Genomic DNA, 25,015 nt, shown 5'->3' with positions numbered 1-25,015 from the left:
TTAAGAGTAGATTACATTTTTATTTGTACATTATCATTCCAGGGTAATTCCACCAACTGGCATATGTTTGTATCATGCTGCTACTAAACCACAGTGTATTACAAACTCATTTTCAAGCTGCTTAACTCAAGAATGGCTAGAAGCTTAAGGCTATCATTAAAATATCCCAACAAAACACCAAAACCAACACACCAACCCACACCACCCCAGTCAAATCAAACACCTTTCTCCCCTCACCCCTCCAGCATATAAATTTTATGACTGAACATTCATAAACCATAGTGTAGCATGAACAAACCTTCAATCCTAGCACATTCCATACAAAAATAATGTTTTAAGGAACAAAAATATCCCCTATTAACAGAAAAATGTATGCTGACCCACCAACAGCAATTTGCATCTGAAAAGCTTATTACCTTTCAAAAAAGTTCTCTCTCTCAGACTGGAGAGACAGACTGATATGCTTTTCAATTTAAGAGCTCCAGTTGCTATAATTCAAGATTATATAGCACGGCTATATTCTATTTGCATTTCATTTAAGCATAGACCTTTTCCACCACAGTAAGTACCCTTCTGCTTTCTGTGCTAGGTTTCTGTACTTAGCTCTGTTCCACTGCAGCCACATGTATTCAGACACGAGGAATTGGGAAAAGCCACTTGCTATATACGCTGGTCCAGATCGCATGCAGTTAACACATGAAAGTGCACTGGAAAATTTCAATCCATCTGACCAAAAGATTTCTAAAAGGAAAATAATGATTTTCTGTGTGTTATAGCATCCACTGCTCTGAGGTGAAAAATGAACAATAAGCTTCTTTAGAGAAGATCATGATAATGGATGCATTACTGTTAGAAATCCTTAGCAATGCAGACATCAAAAGAAATATTAGGTCTGTTTATGCATTAGTTATTTTCATGAATAACGCTACAAAGCTTTTTAATTATTTCATAATCCTCAAGACATCGTTGGGGCTCAGAATCTTCTCAAATTTGAGACATACCAGAAAGGCCACAGAAGACAAAACAGACATTCTTTGGTATTTTTGGCATTCTACTGCATTGCAATGATACTTAAACCTCAATATTAAGTCTTGCAAATCTGTACTGTAAAGATGCTGGAGTTCTTAACAAAACGATCCCTTTTTTATCTGCTGGCTGGTTGTGTAACATATAAAGCAGCCCTGTCAAGCTAACAAAACCCAATGCTTCTCCACAGCCCACAGCCAATGAAAAATCCCCTCGAGTGACATATCCCAAGAGAGTTCTGGAGCAGTGGGAAGTAACGTCGGGGAGAGCATCTGCCCAAAGACCAAGAACGAGGTCTTCATGTTCCTCAGTTGCTTCTTTATCTGGAATGCCCAGAGGGTCACCTTCTAGAGCCTTCATGTTACCCTTTTTCTTCTTCTTCTTCTCCTCTTTTAATTTCTGCACCTTGTACTTGAATATGTCACGATGTTTGGGTTCTTGAGGACCACAGAAAAGTTTGTTTTTGCTTAGATGCAGCAAGTCGTCTTCTGTTGGGATGCAAATCATGGCATGTAATTCAGGGTTCCCCTTTCTTAAGAGAGACAGGTTGACCCATACAAGAGCCCTTGGGTAGCTCATCAAGATTGGCAAAAAGACATCTTCAGTCATTTCCTTCTGTCCCAGTCGAGAAATAAGGCGGATTCGCCGATCCTTACCAGCAGTGGGATAGCACCAGGCTGATAACTGCATTAGTAGTTTCTCATTCCTATTAAAAATTTTTAAAATAAACATCAAGGATAGTTATTAATAAGTAGTACAACAGAAATCCAGTGCCCCGCATATTTGTAAGAGCATGATTAGAAAAAGCCCTGGGGCTTTCTGTAACCTTCCAAGCTGGTATTTGTATTATTCTTAGCACAAAAAGAACACGGGTGAGTGGAATTCGTGTGTGAGGCTATTTCTTCAGAAGGAAACATTACTTGTTAAAACCCCCAAAACCTGTTAAATCACAAATGCTCTAAAACCTTCAACAACATTAATGCAGTTCAGAACTGCCAATATTTTCTTCCCCTGATAACTACACAAAAATGAAAGACTTGCATTCAAGCACTTTCTAAACACTGTTGCTGCCCTCATGCGTTGCATTGCAATGCAGGGGATTCTCCATTTTCTTTATAAACTTTATTACGTAGTGCAAGAACCACCTGTAAAGATGTATTAGAAAAGAGAATGCAAGCTGATTTACACAGCAACAGTTTTAAAATCACAAACAGAAGCCTCTAAAAGCTCCCTCCACCTGGAAGCACACAAAATATACCAACTCCAAGAACACACTAAACTCAAGATAAATTTAAGATAATTCAAGAAATTTACTTCATCTAGTCACAAAGTTTGCTGGACTTCCACTCAACAGCAAATTCTGATCCATGACAAAACTATTTAATCTCCTCACTGTATTTGGATCAAATAATTCTCTCATATTAATAACCAAGTCTGAGCTCTTCCTTTCCCCAATTCAATAATACCCAATAAAGCAGTAACGCCTCATATCCGTGTACCATTTTGACATACCTGAGAACAATAAAGTCACTTGTCATAGTTTCACCTTTCTCACCAAAGTCTTGGGTGCCTGTAACATCCTCTGTCTTTAGGGCACCTTCGGACCTTGTTACTTCCATGGTCTCCTCTACCTCACGAGTCTCAGGGGAAGCTTCTTCGACCACTTCTGCTTTGGGGTCACAAAAGCTATGCCCTTCAGTTACGCAGCACTCAGGGTGTGGGGAAGACTGACGCACAAATTCTCCTGAAGCTTTCATTCTTCCTTCCCAGTTCTTTGTCAGCTGCCCCCAGGGACAGACAAAAGGGGATAGAGTGCCCATCTTGACATAATTTGCCCTTTTTGCAGGTGGACGTCTAAATGATAAATCAAGTAAGTAAGAATGTTTGTTTCCTGGGCCCTTATTCAGTCTCTACACTTCAAAAGACTGTCTACTTTGTCCTGCTGGTCTAATAATGTTTTCTGTTTTCAAACCCAAGTATTTAGAAAGTTAACTTTGCATTCCCTTTGCAATCTCACTGAACAAGAATTTTAAAGTTATACTTCCAGACAACACTGCTGTTCTGACCACCATATCCTTTCAGCCATGCTAGATATTTCTATGTACCGTGACTGACACCACCACCTTTTCCTCTGAACTTCTCCTTCCTCCCCTTCCTAGCTGGAAGGGGAACCAACACCAGCTGGTGCAGAGGACACTTCCAGCTACTCCATACTCATGGTTAAGAATTCTGTGTTTATTGTAGTGAAATGCAAACTTCAGAATATCTGGTATTTAAAAAGTGGACAGTGAAATATACCTCTTCATTCACTTTATTCTTTAACACTTAGTACATACTTTGATATTCTGCCTTTGCCTTTTCCTACCTCCTCCCTCATTTGTTGCTAAGGGAGCTTGAAATAGCTTTGTTTATTTTATTGTTATGCAGCCTTGTTATAGCCTTATAACTGAGGATATCTCTGGGAATAGAAAGTTTTAGTTAATTTATATGCACAGTTTAGCATAGCTTTTCTGTTAAATATATCTAGGATTCTTTTCTTTTTCATATAACACTAGGATTTGAAACACTAGTGAAAGACCTCAATAAATCCAAGTCTAAATGAACACAACAGGTAATTAAGGCAATATTTTAAGCAGTATTCATTTTTTCATTCATGCAATCAATTTTTAAGTTAATATTACCGTTTGAATTTTTCAAGAAGACTGGCTTCCAGCTCTTTGGCAAACTGCATTCCAGCTTGACAGTCTGGGAAATCATTCGGAGTGTGAGGTGTCCTTTGATATTCAGAATGCTTTAAAGCCTCTTGCAAGCCACCGACTCTTACACCTCGATATATCTGTTATAAAAACCAAAACCCAAGAAAGCAATGTTTGTACTGATTCTGAGTTCTTAACTGAAACCAAAACATTAATGCTCCGGAAGCTACTGCCTTAGAAAACTGAAAGTCTGTCGCTTTAGCTTTCAAAAAAATAAACTTAAGTACAGTTTTCACAGTTCTACATGCTCATTTCAACAAAAATGTTAGTCATGCTCTTTAAATTTAATTCTGAAAAACTATCACCAAAACTGAAGAGAATTTCACAGGTTCTGATCTTGTACGTTGCCAGGAATGTCATGTTACTTTGACAAAGTCACTGCCCAATTTATTTTACCTGTACAATAGGTATCACTGCAATTAATCCCCCTGCACATTCAAAAGTGTCAATTTAACTGCAGAAAGATATTAAAACCGCCATCTAAACATTCAAAGCAGGATGCTCCAAAGAGCACCAGAGGAGTATTCAAGCTTAACTCAAACTTTGTGTTTCAAGCTCTCTCCCAAATCAGAGGCAACCAATTTGTTGACAGAGTGGTGGAGATAGCCAAGCTGGAAATGGATTAGCAGCAGGCACCAAATGATTTCTCTTTAGAGGCATATGTCTGTAGAAACGCAAAATCGAAGAGCTATAGCATCAGCTTTCTCTCCTTACTCCCCACTCTGATTTCCTGCCTTAGACTGCCATGTGGGCACAGTTATACCCAACAGAAGATATGGAAAGCTATTGTTTATTTTTAAGATTTTAAGACCAAGCCTCTGTCATCAACCAGTTCATACACACTCTTTTAAAGTGGGATTTTGATCCTGTAATTGTGAATTGGTTACACAATATGAAGTATTCTAAAATAAATTCCTTTGAACCAAATTACATAATTTCTCATGTTTACTCGCAATTTGGAATGAAAGTCACTTACAAAAGGAATCCAGAAAGCCATGCCCCAGCCCTTTGGGAGATAGATATCCCAGCCACTCCCCCATCCTGGTCGATCTTCTCCAGCCATTTTCCCTGGCTGCTGCACCAACAGTATGGGAATCTTAGATTCACAAGGACCCAAATCAAGGTGTGATCCAGGTACCAATAACTGAGCTCTCATGTGGTTTAAATCCTGAGGAGGAGACATTTCCCGTAAGTTAGTAACCATTTTCCCCTCTTCCATATACCCTTCCAAGATACAGAGAGGAAGTGAGCTTATAACTAGGAAAAATATGCTAGTAATATGCTACATATGTGAACTGACCTTCATCAGGGCATGAAAAATGTTTTTAGAAAAAAGTATTAAACACCCTTTTTCTCCCCTTCTTATGCCATAGACCTTGATGGAGAGCAGGTACTGAAACTTAGAGCAAAAATGTACAGCACAGATGAAGGAAGAAAAGCTATTGCAACTTGATATTTATAGATTTGTGCACAAGACTAGACTGAACAGGTGCTTACAGACAGTCTGTCAATACATGGAACAAATCTGAACTACATCCAGGGAGATGGGAAGAACATTTGGTCACGAAACAGTTTCACATAAAGCATGCTGGCACCAAGGCTTTGTCAATCACCAGTTGTTATATTTCATTGTACCACATTAAGGATACATTTATAAAAAAACAGACCATCAGACTGCCTCTTTACATGTCCCTTCTGGATCATCTGTTTGATAAGGTAAATATGACATTTTATGACAGTATGAACACTGTCATATGCAAAAAGATTGTGCCGATAACTGTTATGTACTAGTGTAGTATTTAGTAAGTACTCTGCTTTTTTTATACTATGTCAGCCAGTTTGAAAAAGCACAAAACTAATTTTCATAAAGAGGATGTTTCTGCCATACAAATATTTTCTCTTTTTGATTACAATGGTTCCAAAAGTTTATCACCTCTTGTGACTAAATCACCTTTTTACCCATGCATTTTATGGGTTGCTTCTCCATTGCCAACGGAAGTGTCAAGATAGGAGATTTCAAGCCTGTAACAACACATTTAAAGCTTTCCACAAATCACAGGTTATTGCCCAGAACGCCCACAACACAGTGTGCTGCAGTTCAGAATGACAGGGATTTATTTCCTTCCAACTTCCACAATTATTCTGTCAGGAGAATTGTCCTGGCTATGACTGAGCAGTGAATGGCCAGAGCCTCTCTGTGCCACTTCATCCCTTTTATCTGTTGCACAGGAGTCAAGGTGATGTAGGAAAATCCAATTCGAAACCCTTCTGATAAACCTACAACTATTTAGGCCTGTAGACAATCCAATAAAGCTTTCTTTTAATTGAGTCATGAACAATGGTTGTGCAAGAGCATTACACAAAGGCTACAAAATAAACACTTCAACTCAGCAGCTGGATACTATGACATCAGGAAACTGCTGCTCTTGGATTTATACAAGTTTCAAGAGTCTTGCTCTATGGACTCTATGGACCATTAGCCATTTTCTCCATGGCAATCCACCTTCTTAGTTACCTGCTCCGAGATTTTATTTTCAGTGACGTTCTTACAGATGTCCTGGTCCCAGATAAAGCTGTGAGCACAGTCTACAGGTACACCCTCCAGGTACAGCTGCCTAACTTTATCATTATCTACAAAAGAAGAGAATCTTCAAACAAAATTCAAACAATGTTTGTTGCTTAAGTATCAAATTTTAAACCACTCCACTATCATAAGTACAGTGAGCAGACAACTACAGAAACAGACTACTAAAAACTTAACAAGCATCACTGCTTCTGGAATATCTTGCTATCACATGTTTTTCCAAATACAAAATATGAAATAAACTGGTTTAACCTGGTGTTCTCTTACAGGCATTTCTTATTACAAATGACATCACCTTTGGCAATATAAGTTATATCTCTACTGTGCCACCTTTAATATTCTAGAATCTGACCTTTCAGGCAGAGTGTGAAGCTCAACAGGTTTGGTGAAAATCAGAAACAGCAACACTACAAAGCCTGAAATGTCTGCCTAAGTAAACTTGTAAGAGAAGCGAGGATAAACTTTAAGAACTGCACATACAGGAAATATTTTTATGGATATGACTAGCATGCAGCTACTTATTTAGCACTAGCTTCCCACTCTGAATCTTTTCAGGCTCTGAACTTCAAGGAAGGGACTATTCTTTGCTTATGTCTGCACAGACCAACAGTTGTGTGCGTTACTGAAGATAAGTAACATTTTAAGCTTTAGAACTGATTGTTGAGGTATTAAATAACCTATCTCTTCTTCAGCTTCGCAATCTAAACAAAGCAGAGAAAATGTATACGTACCTTTAGTGATCTATGGATTAAAAGCCTTCAGCGTACAGTATGTAATGCATGCTGATCCATGTTTTTAAGTAAAATAATTCTTAACAATAAGTAATGCAATGAAATTATTTCTGCTGCTCATTTTATAATCTACAAGGTCTTACATATTAAACAAACATTATGTGTTGGGTTTTGTTTTTTAAAGCATGGAGACTTTCAAAAGAAGATTCAGCTAATTTTTCTAGTTAATGTTGACAAAGACTTTGAGCACAGAAGACATAGATTATTCAGTGGTACTAACAACACAATAGGTACTACCAAACATAACTGCAATAATTATTTATTTAAAATCTCTAACTTTTAAGATGTCCCCATTACTAAGAGTTGCAAAATCCTTTGAAAGAAATATTAAATATGGCAGCACTCCTGACAGTCTGATGGTGTTATTAAGCTGATACTTGCTATGTGTTCTTGCTGATGAATTATATTTACGTGAGAGGAAGAAACACTAAAGAAGTTGCCAGATTAGGGTGGCATTCCTTCAAATTAAGAATGATACAACTAAAAAGGAAATCCTTGCTAATTCCCTGCCAATTAAACCAGAAGAATTCCTTCTCAGACCAAAAATTAAGGACAAGAACCTGAGCAGGAACGTAAGAGCTCAACACTCCTAGAGTCAAAACACATTCTGTTTGGATATACAGCAAATATCAATGCCTCAAAGGAAGAAGAAAAAGACAGCAACAAAACTGTGTGTAGTGGTGGTGGGAAATTCCTTCTTGATTCTTACAGATAACCAAGGGGAAAGGGCACATAATTACAAGCAAACATAAGGTAAGGGTAGTGACTTTTCTATCTTCTGTATAGAAAGCTTTTGTGAACACCAGAATCTCTTTATGCTGAATTATTTAAACATGTTCTAGTTCCTTCAACTGTAAGTTATTCACTATAACTTCCTCTGAATTTTTTTTTTTTTTTACCACTTTATATTACTACAGTTCATGCAGTCTATCCTTGTCATATTCTTCAGAGTTCTTTACAATTCCTACATTCTATAGTGGCATGATTTTTTTTTTTCCACTTTAGAAAGCCCTTTTAAGACAGTCTCTTCCCATCACCACAGTCCATCCAATATCCCACTCACTACACTAAAATATCCTTCTCGAACTTGGTACCTTCGTTCTCCTTGATCCCCTTGATCACTGAACTTGGAGAATTTAATCTCTCCACTAAGCATACTATAATTCATACATGAATTCATAATTCATACATTATCCCAAATCCTCACACCAGTACTCTTATTTCTTACCTCTCTCCTGTTTTCTTCAGTCCTCATTTTAAGATTGCTGGGGAAATAACCCTACTGATGAGTAAGCTGCTGATGATAGTGGAAGATGTTAGAGCTAATATAGGAAATAGAAAGTTGTATTACTAAGCACACAAATCTCAGTGACAATCAGCACATTATCTACTTCTGCTGGTGTCAATGGTTGGTGCTTAGACAATACAGGCAGATAGAGAAAGGTTTTATTCCATTTCAAGCTGTTGTTCTGATTTGCGTAGCTGATTATCTTAACAGTCTTAGAAGGCAGGACTAAGAGTAAGAGTTCTTCTATTTGAAATTTTTCCTTCCCTCTGTAAGGAAATTGCAGAAAAAGCAAAAATGTCAGCATTGCTAGGGAGCAGTTTCAGAGCCATACGTACGTAGGGGTGCGTGGTACAAGGATAACTGATGCCAGATACCTAAACTTCTGCAAGAGGTATGTTTACTGGCAAGGACTCAGGCTCTGCATCTGCAGAAGGAATTTTAGCTCACTTATCTTTCATGATGCGTTCTCCTTCTATGCATCTCATTCACTGACTGTTTAAAAGCTCCACCATACTCCATATTGAACAGTTTTTAAGGCAGGGGAATTTGCATTCTCCCATAGAAGACAGTAAAAGTATATTAAAATGTCTGAAGTGTACTTTAAAATGGAGAAAAGAACAACACTAATTTGCATTCATGTAAGCACTGGCTGCTTACTGGAAGTCTTGACTTCCAGAAGGCATAAACCTGCTGAGAAGGCAGTGAAAAGTGATTTACTCAAAAACTTTCTATCCCCCAGCTTGAAGGAAAGAGGACAGTTCTTTGATCAAATCCCATCAGCACATGTCTGTAACACACAGTTTGCACACATGCATATGTATTCAGGAGTGAGAATAACTGGGGAAGACTGAAATTACCTTTGATTTGTTAGCATGTCACTCACAAGGGAAAAACTACACAGGCATATCTTAGAACAGCATTTTGGAAAAAAGGGATATGGACAGATGTGTATCGTTTCACAGATTGTCTGTATGACAATCCACAAGCAAAGATGACAGCTGTAACTTACCTAAACTGTTCACTCATTTGACAAACAATGCATCTTTAAGTTAATAAAGATATCTTATGAAAATCAGTTAGCTTTTATACAATTTTAAACAAGAGAGGCTAAAACACATACAGAATCTGTGAACATATGCAGTGCCATTTCAATCTTACTAATACCAATAGAATGTCCAGGAAACAAAAAGGGGAGGAAAGTGAGGAACACAGCAAGGGTTCCTTTTTATTGCTCAATCAACATGACACATCATTAAGGCAAATGAAAGACTAATAATATTTCTTAAATAAAGACCAGCTCACTATATTACCACATCTGAGTAAGATTACATCAAAACCAAGGCTCAGAAATTGTATGTAGTTCTAAGGCTCATAAGAAGATTTCTTCTTAGAGAAGGGGCAAATTAATACCACCCAAATGGAATTACAGATCTTGCAGAAGTTTAAGAAGTTTGTTTTGGGTGGGTGTTACTATGGAAATGTTGGTAATACTATTGCTATAGTGATGTATACTATAAGCCACGATTAAATTCCTTCCTTTTTTGGTTAAACAAATTTCCCTCCAAATAACTGAAGAGGAGGTACTCTCCATTCCTGAGTCACTCTTGGCAAAAGAACCAGTAGAATTGAGGGTACAGAACTGATTGGCAAAATGCTGGCAAAAATGCTAAATCAAACTAGAATAATCTTTGGGAGGATGTTGCTTTTGAAGAAATTCTTGCTGGATATTTCAGGAATCTGACTTCAAGTGTGGCCAATAACAGGGTCCTGGGGAAGAGTACACTAGAATCAGTATGTAGTGTTGCATTTCCTTACTCTGCCTGCTCCTAGCCACTTGTGACTTACAGACTTCTTCAGTTAGAAGTGATTCTTTTGCACCGAGTGGCCTTCAGTAGGTTCCCCTTCATATATTTAACTGATTTTTTTAACTCCTGCAAACCTGCCAGGCAATCAAGGAGGCTTACAGGAAAAAGGAATAAATCTAATTGGTGTATAGAGGCAGTGAAACATGCAACAGGACCCCATGCTCCAAGATTACTAACTAAGCTGGTAGAATTCAGGAAGACCTTATAATGGGTCCTGAAACAGTGAATAGTGGCAAGAAAGCATAATGCTTGCGTAGAGAGAACACATTAGACATAAAATGCATTTTCAAGAAGTATTTAAAAAATTTTAACTTCTCTGCTTTTAGCTACTTGAATGAGGAGGCCAATTAAGGCAGGGATATAGCACAGGTAGTAGCTGTCACACAGTCAACTATAACATTAGTTTAGGAACAACAGTCTTTGGAGAATAACAGTAGTCTCTCTTTCCAACTGACACCTAGGAATACTCAGGGAGACAGGAGAGCTGCAGTTGGACCTCAATCTTGAGTTTCTCAGGTAGGAGAGATGAACTACCATACCATAGGGTTTCCCCACTGCACATGTACTACAGATGCAGGAGATTGTGAATGATCCTGTAACTCTTCCCACACAGCATTAGGAAGTCACTCAGGTGGGAAATGTGGAAAACAGCAGCCACTTTCCCTGCTGAACCATTCGTCCCTCCTATTCTCTCCTTAACTGCTTCTTGTAGGAGGGCTGCCCTCTCCTCTTCTGACATCCTTTTGATTTTCTACTAGAAGACAGCTATATTGTCTGTCTTCTTTCATCCTTCTACCTACTCAATTTATTTAGTAGTGTCTAACACCAAGTCCTTTAGCAGAACCTAATTTAGAAGGTATCATGCAGTTTACCTTTCCTTGCTAGCTGAACAAGGACCTTCTCCCTCTCCAAGTAAGTCACAGAGGACAGATGCAGTTTTAAGTTCATAATGAAACAAAAAAAACCACTCAGAAAAGAACCAGAAAGCAACACCAGCTCTTCTGAATGTTTGTAGTTTAGAAAATTTTTTGCAAGTGAAGAATAACCCCAAGTAGAAAGATCTTGAAGATGGCCATTTCTAGTCAGCCAAAAGGCATAGGTATTATCTTCCTCTTGACTCCCTATTTTACATCATTACCTCTTTACCATGGTCCTCCTTCCTGAGGGACAACCAGTGGGAGAGAAAACACTATGAGTCATTTCCAATGCCTAGATGCCTTCTGCTGATCTTGCCTTCTTGAGCACATCTTCACAGACATGACAAGCAGAATGAAGGGAGTCAAATTACTTCTTGTAGTTGCTAACTCCTCTACAGCTCAAACCAGTACCTGTAAACAAGTGCTCACCTTACTTCTCAGCAGGAAGGAACCAAAGTAGAGGTCATTTATGCTGCAGCATTTCCAACAGGAACATTAGTGATGAGAAAGTTAGCTGAGCAGAACTAATTAACAGAAGTCTGTTCTAGATACAGAGGGTAGAATAGGAGGATGTAAGAAAATCCAAGTAACAGAGTTGTGCAGACATAAAAGACAGTAACTGAAATAGATGTTCAACCTGATTTAAGTGAAAGGCGAGGCTAGATTATTCTAGTGTCTTGCAAACACACCAAAGAAATAAAGTATTTTCAAGTCTCTGGAACCTTCAACTTGAAGTATTTGCTACTGCTTGCTAGCTGGCTATTGTGTTTCTCATATTAGGCGAGACAGTCTGTGTCCAGTCAGCTTAACTGAAAATGCCTACACAGCACTGTACACCAACCCCATTTTATACTGTATATGCTCTTGCACATTTGTCAAGGACATTCACATCCAACTGAATTTGAATTTTGCACAGAAATGTTGTGTAAGTCAGCATTGAAATGAAAGTTACAGCAGTCACCCTTGCATCTTTCATTTTTTAACATAACCAGCATCTTGACCATCTGAAATGCTAATCTTGCAATGGTAATTTTTTTTTTTCCAGTGGAATTGCAACTTTCATCATTGTAGGACTATAAACCAGAATATCTTCTTGGAGAAATAAACAGCATCAGGAAGACTAAACATCAAACAGAAACTTTCTAAGTAGCTTTTAGCACCTGGTTGGCCTTGCCAGGATTCGAACCTGGATCATCTGTATGGTCAGACAGAGGCTTCCACTGAGCACAAGACCAGCTTTGGTGCATGACCCTCCCTCACAATTGCTCTTCTAAAACCTGTGCAACTTTCAAGCTGTTTCTGTTCTGCCAGGGGCTGTGGAAAGGGGAAGAAAACATTGTGAAATTGAATGCTAGTGGAAAACAGCAAGAGATAATCAGTAGATGACAGCAAATGAAAACAAAAGTGTAGAGAGAAACTGAATCTGTGGCCTTTGGCAGTTCCACAAGAAGCATAATATAAGCAAGGCATTTTACCTTGGTATTTTTCAAAGTCTGGCATGGCTTTTGTCTTCTTTTTTGGCAAATTGACTCGAGGATCTCCAACAGTGAGGCCCAGTATTGTACCTGGTGGCATTTCTGATGGTGAACTTATCCCTTTAAAAATACACAGATGAACATTGCCATGAAACCACCAATTAAGTTGTGATTTTCTTCTGCACTATTATTTTGTGCATTTTTGCTTGCAGGGACATGACACCACTGTAAGCCAGAGAAGCCATCCAGAGTACTCAATTTAACATGTTTTGAAAACTCACCAATGCTTGTTAAATGTCCAATAACCAAAGACAACAATAGCAGAGTAAGACTTAGTTTGCCGTTACATTTATGCTTAGCACAGAAGTGAGATCACTCTCACAACTTACAGACTCAGTTCATCCTTTGCATTTGGCACATCTCTTAAAAACCAAACAACCTTTGTTTTATACTCGTCTTCCAGAGAAAGGGAATTTAAAAATGTTTTTTAAAAGTTTTACCTCATCTCTGCTTAACTGCCTCACACTGGATAGCTTGAGTAGAGTGTGAGATCTACCAAAGCCAATTCCTTACCTGTTTCAGTGCTAGAAAGTGAGGAGATGTTATTAACTTTATGATACTTTACAACTCAGCCAGATATACAGCTGCTCATTAGAAACAAAAATATATAAAGCACTTTGTGTAGGAGCCTCTCATTTTATTTGTGGAGGTATTGTACAACTTATTGCATTAATTTGATGTGTATGGGGGGAGAGAGTAAGAGTACGTGTCAGACTGTATATCCCATCAGCAATCTCAAATCTAAGTTCACGAAGATAAGAAACAAGATTCAGTTTATCTATTAAGAGTTTGGACTACACAGAGGATTAAAATTCCTTTAAAAAAAACTTAATGTAACATTTCTCAAATCTTTGACGTGCCACAGTAATTACCAAAGCACATGTTCAGTGGCATTACTCTCTTGATCAAGCAAAAAATAAGCATTTCCAATTGAAGTCAACTTATTAGCATGCCAGTTTTGGCCACTAGCATTTAAGGGATTCCCCCTCCTCCCATAGCACCCACATGCCTAAATACCTTCTAATAGCTCAAAGATAGCACTTTGATGTTGATGAAGAGATACTTTTTCAGAGTCCTTGCAGTTTTCTACCCACCAGTTATTCAGTTCTGTTTCTGAATCTGCCATTTCCTGGAAAATAACACATCTAGTTAAACTCAAGTGGTTAATCAGTATTTTCTATCACTATGAATTCACTCTCAGTTTGCCTTAACCACTGCGGTCACTTTCTTCCTCTTCAAGTTTCAAACCAAAATAATTTTTTCCTGATGCAGTCTATTCCTATATTCCACTTTACAGTAATCCCCAATAAGCAGTTCAGTTTAACCTGTGTTCCAAAAATAAACAAAGCAATCCACAATGCTTCCTAATTGTGTCGTTAATTATTTCTTACAGAAAGCCAGAGATTTCATGACCTCGCCATGTTTGCTGCAAGAGACAAAAAACCCCCATTAAAACCACAGCAATGCTATGTGTCAAGAGGCTGACAAAATACTAAGTCCTGGAGAAACTGCATAATTGAATGAAAACACAAAAGCTTCCTATACCTTACACATCTCGTCCTTTAGCTCTAGGTGCTCTAGCTCATTGCTCGAGAAACATGATCTATGGTTTCTTAGAGTATATGAAGTATTCTGGACCTCTCAGCCGAATACACTACTACAGCAGAAACTACACAACCTGCTCAACAGCACCATTGGTTCTATTTTTTTCCCACCCCCAGTTAAAATCCAGATAGGAGTTCTTCCTGAGATCAGCGTTAGTCAAAAAGCTTAATATAGAGAAGCTAAGAAAGTAGAAATACATAGGCTAGCCTTTATAGTAAGTAAGGCTAGATAGTTTATGATTCTTTCTAGCAAAAATAAGCTTGCACATTCTAGAAACCTTATCAAAATTACAGTAATATCCATACTGTCAATTTCCTTACTGTTTGGAGAGAAGCAGCTTTCAAGGTCTCTGTAAGGACGGAGTGTGATAATGGGCCAATCAGTCGGTATCTGAGAATCTCCATGGTTCTATCACTGAAACACAAGGAAAACTTCAGGTGAATTTACAATCACACAACACAATTTTTTCCCCAGTACTGTTAAGCCAGAATTCAGCTATTATTAAGTGGTTATGGGTCACAGTTTCTCATTCTACTATGAACAAACCTGATCACAATGCTAGTAGTCTGCGAGATCCAACAGTAGGACTGGAAGGGATCTCTAGTGCCGTCACCAATTATTTTTTTCACTGGCACAGCTTTTTCTCCTTCTTTATCCTCCTTCTTTCTTTTCTTGCCAAGGCTCAGAACACCATCCATTTGTTTTTCCTCTTGAATTGATGTTGTAACAGGCTCAGAAATACAGATTTCTTCAGGCTCTGAACACTGAAAAATTGTTTTTAACTCTCTCAGTATGTCCTTAAGAAAAATGAAAAGTTTGGATTAGGATGATAAGCAGAGCACTGCAAAGCTTAAGTACAGTTTTAAGAATTACACTCCACTATTTTATTTTCCTATATGGATTTAAGGGAATAAACTTCATTCTAATGAAGTCCAGGGCTTACTAGCAAGAGATGAAAGTAATACTGAATGTTGCTAAGAACTTATTCTCACTCAAATTAATGTAAGAAAAACTGATGGTGCACAAAATTTTACTTATTTTTATTTTTTTTGAAGTTCATAGTAAGTATCAGATTACGATTATTTGTGATGAGACTAAACTTAGCCTGTTGGAGGTGCCAGGGGGAAGGGTGTGAATCAAGCAACATCATACTGCAAAAGTATTCTGCAACAAGTGACACTAGACTTTCAACAAGCTCAAACACTACAAAACCTCAGAGGCATGCACCTTCTGTACAAGCGTTACAAAAACAAGGTGCAGAACATAAATATTGTTAGAGCGGAAACAGTCTTACGACTTTTAATTCCTAAAGCCATGTATTATATACAGGTCTTCTACACTTTTCAGAAGCTATCTTCGGCACAAAAAATGTACAATGCATAAAGAAATCAGAGTTCAACTATATAGAAAAAAATACCTGTTTGAGAGCTGGATGCATCCAGATCCACAAATGCCTGTTTTCAGACCCATCCCTGGGTTTCCAAATAAATGTAACAGGACCAAGCATATCCTCAGGATAGCGATCTGCATGGTAAAGGTTCAGGGAACCCTCAAATCTTCCAGACAGACAACAAGCCTCTTCAAATGTTAATCCTAAAGATGATGATATTTATTGAAAAACAAAATAATCTCTTGTTTAAAAAAATTTAAAAAAAAAATGAAATTCAGTCTGGCTGCTGGGTTGCTAATGCTGTACCACATTTAGTGTGGTACATAAGCAACTGAAAATAAGAACATCTAGTCCTAGTATGAGACATTTTAATTATGTTTTTCAACCAAAATCACAACTTGGTATCAACTCTGTTACTACTGTTGAGATTGACAGGATATTAAAAAAGGAAAAGGATGGGTCATCCTTCAGTCTATTCAGAACCTTAACTTTATTTTGAACCACATAAATTTTACCTGTGTCAATACTACATATTCGAGCAAGTTGCTTCAGAAGCTCGTTCTCTTTACCAGTCAACTCCAGGCAACAATAATATGATAAGTCCTGAAACAACAGGATAGTGGTAAAGTGAGAATAACTCTGAAAGTAAGCCTGGCAAGGAAGGGCCAGACAGAGCTTCACAATTCACACTGAAGTAGTAATTCTTCATTCACTAAAATTTGTATCAAAAAGAAACGAGTTTTCTTTTTTAACTTAAAATTGTTAGTTATAGGAGAGCTGTCAGGCATTTCTCATTTGAAGGACCAATCTGCCTCTCAAACCAACAGACCAAAAAGAACATGGAACAAAGCACCTGTCTTCAATAGCATCCTGCTCAGGAAGATGATGCAGGGATTCACTGAATCTCTTAGCTCTTGAGAAGACTGAAGATTTAGTATTTCAGTCATAGTTACCATAAGAGTCTTCTAAAGGTTCATCTTGTTCTCTGATACTCATTACCCTTCATTACAATTATGAAACCACTCATTTCATACTTAGCAGTTATTAACAGCTGACACAAGAGTACTTCAAAGAGACAGAAATATTCACTATAACTGAACAGCTGATTACTTCAGCTTGGCAAAATAACAAAGAAAACAGATAAACGTGGTACCTGAAGAAGGCAGTGTCTTGTCATGGCTCGGTAACAAGCCCTGTAGCTCTTCTCCGTGGGGCTATTTCCTAAACAGTATCCCCATTTCTTTACCATATGAAATCTCTTTGCATGCCAAATATGCGTTTCCAGCCAAATATTCTTTCTTTGCCTGCGATTAAACTCTGCTACCAAATTTATGTGGCGCCGTCTAGCTTTGCGGCATTTAGTCTTTGACTGTTCTTTTTTCTGGTGTACAGCTTTCTCTGCCTGTTTTTAAAAAAGAGGACATGGAAGTAAATCTCAAAAGGACAAACTTCTGTAGAAGAAAAAGGTTGACATATATAAGGATACAAGAAGCACTAGCATCGAGTTATACTTTATTGTGATGTTAGTTCTCCATAATTTCTGAGGCTAACTAACATTTTGAAACCATAATACACAAGCCCCATCCACACAAGCGCATCAAGGTTTGACTGGAACTCATGGATAAACCAAAATAATAAGACCTGCTACTTCCTGTGTGAAGTTTTTGTCCAACATCAATATATGCACATGAACAAATGAACATGACATTAGGAACACCTGGAGATTTGAGCTCATACAGAAGCAGCATGGATTCTCAGATTGCCAGGTAGGACCCTAATGATTTATAATGTGTAGGAGTAAACAAGGAAGGACTGTGGTGATGTGTTGACCAAATTCTTGATAAATACCCAGTCAGGGTCTGAATTATGGGTGAACACATGGCTGGAGAGGAAGGCTTGACTCTCTCAGTGCTTGATTTGTCTTTTTGTGAAGAGAAGTGGTAGAAATAGGGACCATAAGACACACAAAAAATTTCTTAGTACGTCCTTCATAAGCTCACCAAGGAATAGCTGACAATCGACCACTGGTTATAAGAATAGCAAAGGAATAAGAATGCTAGACACTGCCAAGAGCACAGAAAACAGTGAAGCAACCAATGGATTCTAAACAGAAATGCACAAAAAAATAAAATACATTCCCATCAGACCCATCATTCCACCACAGAGTAGGCAATATAAGCCACTGGATCAATGAGTGATTGGTTCAGAAAGACAATTAGAGAAAAAGGGATGTGGCACTGTAGATGAAAAACGTACGTCTTCAAACTTATGAAGAGATAAGAGATGATCCAAATGTTTGGATGAAAATGGTCATGATAAAGAATCTAAGAAAAAGGAAGAAAATGCAGCAGAATCAGAGCAGTTAACTTTGAAGAAGCAGACCTCAAACAGTGAAAACAGGCAGAACCTTTACAAAAGGAAACAGCACAGAGGTATGACAAGCTGCAAGAAAACACGAAACAAAACAGCCTGTGCAAACACACAAACTGTATGAAAAGATCTGAGCAATGAAAACATAGCAGAAGAAATACACCTGCTCCAGGGCCAACTAAATAATCTCAAAAATCCAAGAATCATACAAGGAGTGGAAACAAGGATGGGAGAATCAGTGTGAGCATGTACAGAGAAGTTAGAAAGCTATCATGTGAAAGGAGTTAAAAAAGCAGGACACAAAAGAACCAGGCATAAACATGAAAGAATCTGGATTATTTAACAAGGATAGAGCACATAACTACACAAAATAGCCCATGCCTCTTCCTTCAGTTCTCAGAAAACAGGCCAAATTCCCTGGTCATGACTAACAAAGCAAAAGGAATGCCAACCAGGAGTAAAAGAAGTGATACAGGTTATGAAGATCCAACAAAACACGCCCTAAGGAACATGTATGGAAGTACCCGAAGCAATTTCTGAATTATGAACGATTATCTTCAGGAACTCAGGGTGGAGGTGGTAAGGTCTCAAACAACTTAGGACTTGAGAAAAAAGACAATGCAAAGGAAAAAAGAATGCAAAAAATATGTTAATCAGCCTTAATACATAGAAAATTTACCAAGCAAACTCACTTGATCACTTTAAGAAGTGTCTAGAGATGATAAAGTGACCAATGCCAAACATCAGACAGATAATTTCACAATAAAATCCTGCTGAACCAATTTTTTAATTTTTTTTTTTTTTAAAAAAAACACACAGGAAGGGCACAGTGAGTAAGAAGCAAGTAACTCCACAGGAGCATTCTGACTAAATGTTGAGATACTGCCACAAAATGAGAGTTTCATAAGCAACCAGGAATAGTCAATTAGTAAGTTGTCCTGGTTTAACCAGGATAGGGTTAAGTTTCCCCAGCAGTGGGGGGGAGCTCTAGCCGGGTTATTCAGATACCATGCGGACATCACATCCTGGCAGGTCACATTTTTCCTGGCGCGGAGCGCGGTGCACTCGTGGTTTTGTACATCGTGCTTCAAACTGCTGTATTTGGTAGCTATTTTGCTCTGTTCGTTGCTATCACTATTACTGTTATTGTTATTGTTTGTTGTGTTGCTATTGCATTGTTGTATTAAACCCTTCCTCATTTCAGTCTTGGGGCTTTGTATTTCACTTCCTTTGTGGGGGAGGGGTAGCGGCCGCGTGGTCTCAGACCCCGGCAGGGGCTAAACCATCACATAAGTCTTAAACTGCACGCTTAAGCTGCAACAACTCCAGCGTACCTCCCGTGTTTGAGCTCTAACACATGAACCATCACACCAGTCATGAACAGGCTGTGCTGGCTTGAGGCTGGCAGGGTCACACCCTACAGCTGTGGTGGGGTGCAAGGCAGAAAGCTGTCACTGAGGACTGTGGGATCACCTGGGACCAAAGCACTGCCTGAACAACGCCTCCTGCAGTGGACCCTTTTATCATCACTACTCTAATAGCTTTTCAAGATGTCCAACAATCTCAAAGGCAAGTGGTTAGGGAGATCTACTCAAGCCACTATCTAAAACTGAGGCGTTCCTGCATTTTGAACCCAAATGTCAGTCAAAGTTTGAGAACCTGTGTACACAGCGAAGTTTTGCAGATAAGCTCAGGTCTGAACATAAATGTACAGCTGAAAACTGTGCTGTATATAGTGTATCTATCTATATATATGCTATATCAAATAGTATAAAATGTGCTTATACCTCTTTCCTGGCAATCTCTTGGAGCCGCCTGGGTAGGCGTTTAATATTGTGACTCATAGCTCGCCTTCGCATGTGCCTAGGTAGAGTCTGGAAAACTAGAGAGTTTGAAGACTTCTGCGCAACTGCTTTCAACATGGCATTGATCTCAGCAGCACGAGCCTGAGCAAAGGTAGACACTAGAATGAAAAGAACTGCATTAGAGCATGACAAACGGCAAAAATCAAAGAAGGGGTCACTGGACATAAATTACTGAATTCCAGCAAAACATTCCTAGTACATCAGTCTACTGACTTCTTGGGATAAAAGTAAATACTGTATACTATTACTGAATAAATTTCAATTATTTAGATATCTGAACTTAAAGGTATGGTTAAACAAATATTTCTACATGAATGAATCTGAAAGCCCTGGTATAACCAACAAGTCCTGTTTGCATTAAGTACTTCTTTATTAGAGTAGCAATCTTTTCAGATGATATTCAAAGAGATGAAAAAAACCTGGAAAAAGAAGGAAGTAGTAATCATCTTAGACTGCTTTTAAATGATCAAATAAAAATCCAGAGGTTTGTCTTATTCTATGCTTATGGAAGCGTATCAACTATCAGAGCACCACCACATTTTGAAAAGCTAATCTGCTCTCCTAATAAACACTCTGCTAGATGAAAAGCTGTCTTTAATTCACATTGTGGGCAAAAACAGTTTCACTGGCTACATTAAAAGCAGATGACTGTCAGTACTCATTTTGCTAGTGCACAGAAACCAAAATGCATATCCCTCGTTACAAATAAGTGCAACTTTTCAACTCAGAAATCTGAAAGGACTCATTGAATGTGCTGGGTGTGTGGTGGGTTTTTGGTAGCAGGGGAGGGGGCTACAGCAGTGGCCCCCTGTGAGAAGCTTCCTGAAGCTCCCCTGGCTCCAAGTCAGACCCACTTCTGGCCAAGGCCGAGCCAGCTAGTGATGGTGGCTGTGCCTCTGCGATCACATATTTAAGGGGAACCTGGGAGGAAGAGTTGTGGGAGTTGTGAGGAGGAGTTACAAGGACACCTATGTGAACACTGAGGTCAGTGGAAGGAGGAGGAAGGTCGGGGAGGTGTGCCGGCCTGTGGTGGGATGGCAGGGCCAACCCCCCTGCCACCCATGGAGGTCATTGGTGGAGCAGATGCCAACCTGCAGCCCATGGAGGACCCCACACCAGAGCAGGCAGCTGCGCCCAAAGAAGGTCAGGACTCTACGGGAAGAAGCCCCCAGTGTTGTAGTTGGGTGCTGGGAGGATTGCAACATGGGGGGGTGACCCACGGGAACGGCTGCAGCCCATGGGAAGGACTCAACGTCAGAGAGGGTTTGTGGAGGACTGGCTCCTGTGAGAGGGACACCACGCTGGAGCATTGGAGAATGTGAGGAGTCCTCCCACTGAGGAAGAAGGAGCGGCAGACTGACTGCAACCCCCATTCCCTGCCCCCTGCACTGCTGCAGGCAAGGAGGCAGAGAGATCGGGAACAAAACTGAGCCCAGGAAGAAGGGAGGGGTGGGGGAAAGTGTTTTTAAGATGTGGTAATGCTTCTCACTGTCCCACTCTGTCTGCTAAGTGTTGTTGTTGTTAGTGTTTGAATTAAGTGATGTTCTTTTTCTTCCCCTAATGATTCTGTCTTGTCTGTGACCATAACAAATGAGTCATCCCTCCCTGTCCTTATCTTGACTCCTGAGCCTTCTAGTTTATTTTCTCCTTCCCATTCCTGAGGGGGAAGGGGTGAGTGAACAGCTGCCTGGTGCTCAGTTGCCCTCTGGGCTCAAACCAGGACATTCGTTCCAGTACACAACTACTTCTGTATTTTGGAGAAAATCAGGAAAAACAGAAGAACATAACATCAGTTCTAATTTTTGCTCTTGCACAAAACCAAAGACAGACAGCAAACTTAATCACCAGCAAGTTGCCCTGGACATATAAATTATGACCTTTTTCTTATATACAAACCTGTTATGTATTTTGGCATTTCCTCAGAAATACTCTGGCGGCCTCCTTGCAATCCTCCTCTTCCTCTACCTCTCTCTCCTCTGTTTTGCCCTTTTGGAAAATACTGGTCTTTCCTGTAAGAAGGCCCAGATGACTGATTCGAAAATTTCTGTTGCTGATACTGCTGCTCAGAACGAACATCTCCTGGAGGGTTTAGAGATGAAAAAAGGTAAGAGAAATGCAAAGCAGCCGGAGTAACTGATAGTTATGCACCGTCTTTCCTCACTAGATTGCATTGCACATTCCTCCTATAATATTTAATATTTGTACCTGAAAAAGCCATCAGAAGTCAGAATAATTAAGTTCTTTTTTATAGGAAGAAAGAAAAATTTTGCACTGTCCTGCAGCAAGCCTGCAGTAGATTAAGTAACTTTTCACATTCTGAAAGTGGTACTCAGTCCAGACTTTGCTTCCAATATTCTATCAGACTCAACAGGGAAGACCTGACTAAAATTGGTCTATATAACATCTGTAATGACTTTTACTGCTGTCTAGTCAGGGTTTTAGTACCAAACTAGCAAAGTTAATATTTTTCCCTCTTGCCCCTTGATTTTTTTCCCAATAAGGAAATGTATTCTTGTCTCACTTACATGTAATTCTGTTACAGCAACAAATAAGGTAAGCATGTATGTTGGTGCAGTAAGTTACTTTTCTGGTACAGGCATTGAAATCAATATTGAAATTAAATAACTAAAATCTACAGTAAGCTTTCTAAGGTACAGAAATACCTTTCAAGGGTGATAAGCACCTAACACTACTTCAAGTTTAAGAGGGCCCTGAAGTCTATGTTTAAAGATTAGTTTATATTCAACCTATTCAGTTAAGTCTTGGTTAAGATTTCTAGTACAACCTGATATATGGTTCTCAGGCAGCTCATGTTGGCCAACTGGACTAAGAAGGCTCCAGACAGCCATTCCCACCACCCCACCCACTGCATCAAGATGATTGAGGGAACATGGAGCCATACAGCTCAGGAAGCTTCTCTAGTAAAAATCAACCTGTGTGTCAGGAGAAGTGGGGTAAGAGACTAAAAAAATTAGTTTTGAGGTTGATCAGCTTCTGAAATAAGCCTATCCCACTGTGCCAGAAATGCTACCATTGGCATGAGGAATAGCCAGGAGCAGATTCATGAACAGCAGCATCAATTTATGTGAACTTAAATTGGCAAAAACCTCCTTTTTCCATTTCAAATAAGCATGAAGATGAGTTTTATGTTCAGCAGCGATGCTGTGGCAGCCCCGATGCAACCACACATCATGCAGAACTGCAGTAATTCAGATGAAAAAATAATCTGGGGTGGAAACAGAAATTAGTTTTCATGTAGAATAACTCCCTGATCTGGGTTTTCCACATGGCTGAGAGCAGCACTGTCCAGACAGGGAGGTGAAGGTGAGAAGGAACTAGCTGGGAGAGGTGGACAGATGCTGCCTCAGTCAGCAAATCTGTGCAGACCTACAGCCCAGGTCAATCGTGGGAGGGTAACTGGACAGCTATTAACTCATTGCACAAACACACCCTTTCACTATCAAGTTTGCCTAAGAATGGATGAACTAAATATTTTAATCAGAAGATGGAAGAGTGTTTCAAAAGATAGTGACTGACTTAAGACCTAAAGAAAAATGAAATTATTTCAGGTACTATGTAGATCCATAGTTTTATACCTCCTATTTAGAATTTTTTCTTTCCTGTTTCTACAACATGGCCCTATAAAACCAAGATACTAACACTACAGAAGAACGTTATATGGATGATAATGCATGCTATTCAACAGGACAGAAAAACATAACCTCATAATCTTAGAAGTTTTCCGATACAAATAAAGTTAGAAAAATGTGTTTAATCTGGCAGTACTCCTGTAATGGTATTCCAAAATCTTCAGACAGGGCTGACCATAATTTGCTATGTCATTCTGTCTGCTTAGGAACTCTTCAGTCACCTAAATACATGGTGACACTTAAGCATTTTTTTATTCAACCACAAAAATGCAATTTGTCAACTTCTGAAGGCCTCACAGTAACAGGCCCTGCTCTTATCTATGTTTTTTTCCCTCAAAAATAATATAGGTAACAAAATAAAAGCCTGAAAAGAGGAGGGGGGATGGAAATCAAAGTCTGATTAAAGCATACAGGATGCAGGTCAAAACACACAAAGGAAAAAGCATCTGGCATGCAGATTGACAGGATCCTTCAGTCTTCAGATGCAAAGGTCACCTGTGCACAAAATGCTCCAGCAATGACCTAACAACGCTGCCATTTTAGGGAAGTGCCTTGCTGCCTCCTGCCAATACTCTTCCATAGATACAAGCGACAAAAGGCAAATTGGTTTGGGTATGCGGATCTAATGGAGAAATAGTGCATTTATCATAGGGCCAGCAGGCTAAACCACCTCCTCCTGCGGCTCCTAGGTCTGACTGAAAAGAAGGGAGGTCACTGGATGGGGTATAACATCCAAATTCATTTTAAGAATACAAACCGCAGCGGGCGGTTCGGGATTTGTCGTGTAGTCGAAGGAATGACAGAGAAGTGCGTATTAAAGAGATTTATGGCAGAACCAGGGCTAAAGGAGCCAACGGCACAGGACGAAGCCCTTGGGTGCTCTCACACCGGGAACGCCTCACAAGGCACCGGGGCTGCGGAGACTGACACACCCAGCCCTGGGAGGGGGGGACGGACACGACACTGTCCCTCCGCGGTCTCCCACCCCAGCCCTGGGCAGGGGGTCCCCCAGCCGTACCTGGAGGCGGGCAGGCTCTACTCCCGCCGCCGGGGAAGGGCCCCGACTCTGCGGGAAGGGTGACGCTGGCCGGCTGGTTCCTCATCTTCTTGGCCCGCTTCTTCTCCCTCGCCCCAGACATCTCTGGCAGGGCCCAGCGGGTGCGGGGAGAGAAGGGTCACACCAAACTGCCTTTCAGACAGGCCTGAAGGCGCCCGGCGGGAGCTGCCGAACCTCTCCGTAGCGGAGAAGCGGGGAGGGGTTGGCGAGCGGTGCGGCCGCGGGCAGAACGACCACCGGCCCCAGCCCGGTACTGAGCGGGGCGCAGCCTCCGGCCACTGCACGCGGCCTCCCGGATCCCCGCAGTGCGCATGCG

At 39.8% G+C, this 25,015-nt stretch overlaps 1 protein-coding gene across 1 annotated transcript; it reads right to left on the bottom strand.

Moving 5' to 3' along the window:
* POP1 (POP1 homolog, ribonuclease P/MRP subunit) lies at positions 1 to 25,007 on the bottom strand. The gene is made up of 15 exons (XM_074885131.1): positions 24,661 to 25,007; positions 21,889 to 22,071; positions 19,915 to 20,090; positions 16,911 to 17,159; positions 16,273 to 16,360; positions 15,785 to 15,960; positions 14,914 to 15,164; positions 14,688 to 14,781; positions 13,780 to 13,891; positions 12,703 to 12,822; positions 6,298 to 6,413; positions 4,759 to 4,950; positions 3,708 to 3,862; positions 2,539 to 2,880; positions 1 to 1,732 (listed from the first exon to the last, which is right to left on the bottom strand). Exons 1-15 carry the CDS (start codon positions 24,779 to 24,781, stop codon positions 1,072 to 1,074), a joined length of 3,036 nt encoding a protein of 1,011 aa, XP_074741232.1. The 5' UTR covers positions 24,782 to 25,007; the 3' UTR covers positions 1 to 1,071.
* Between the last annotated feature and the right edge of the window lie 8 nt (positions 25,008 to 25,015).

This window comes from Strix uralensis, chromosome 1 (assembly GCF_047716275.1).
Source record: "Strix uralensis isolate ZFMK-TIS-50842 chromosome 1, bStrUra1, whole genome shotgun sequence".
In the NCBI taxonomy this organism is placed as follows: Eukaryota; Metazoa; Chordata; class Aves; order Strigiformes; family Strigidae; genus Strix; species Strix uralensis.
This window is presented reverse-complemented; position numbering and strand designations above follow the sequence as displayed.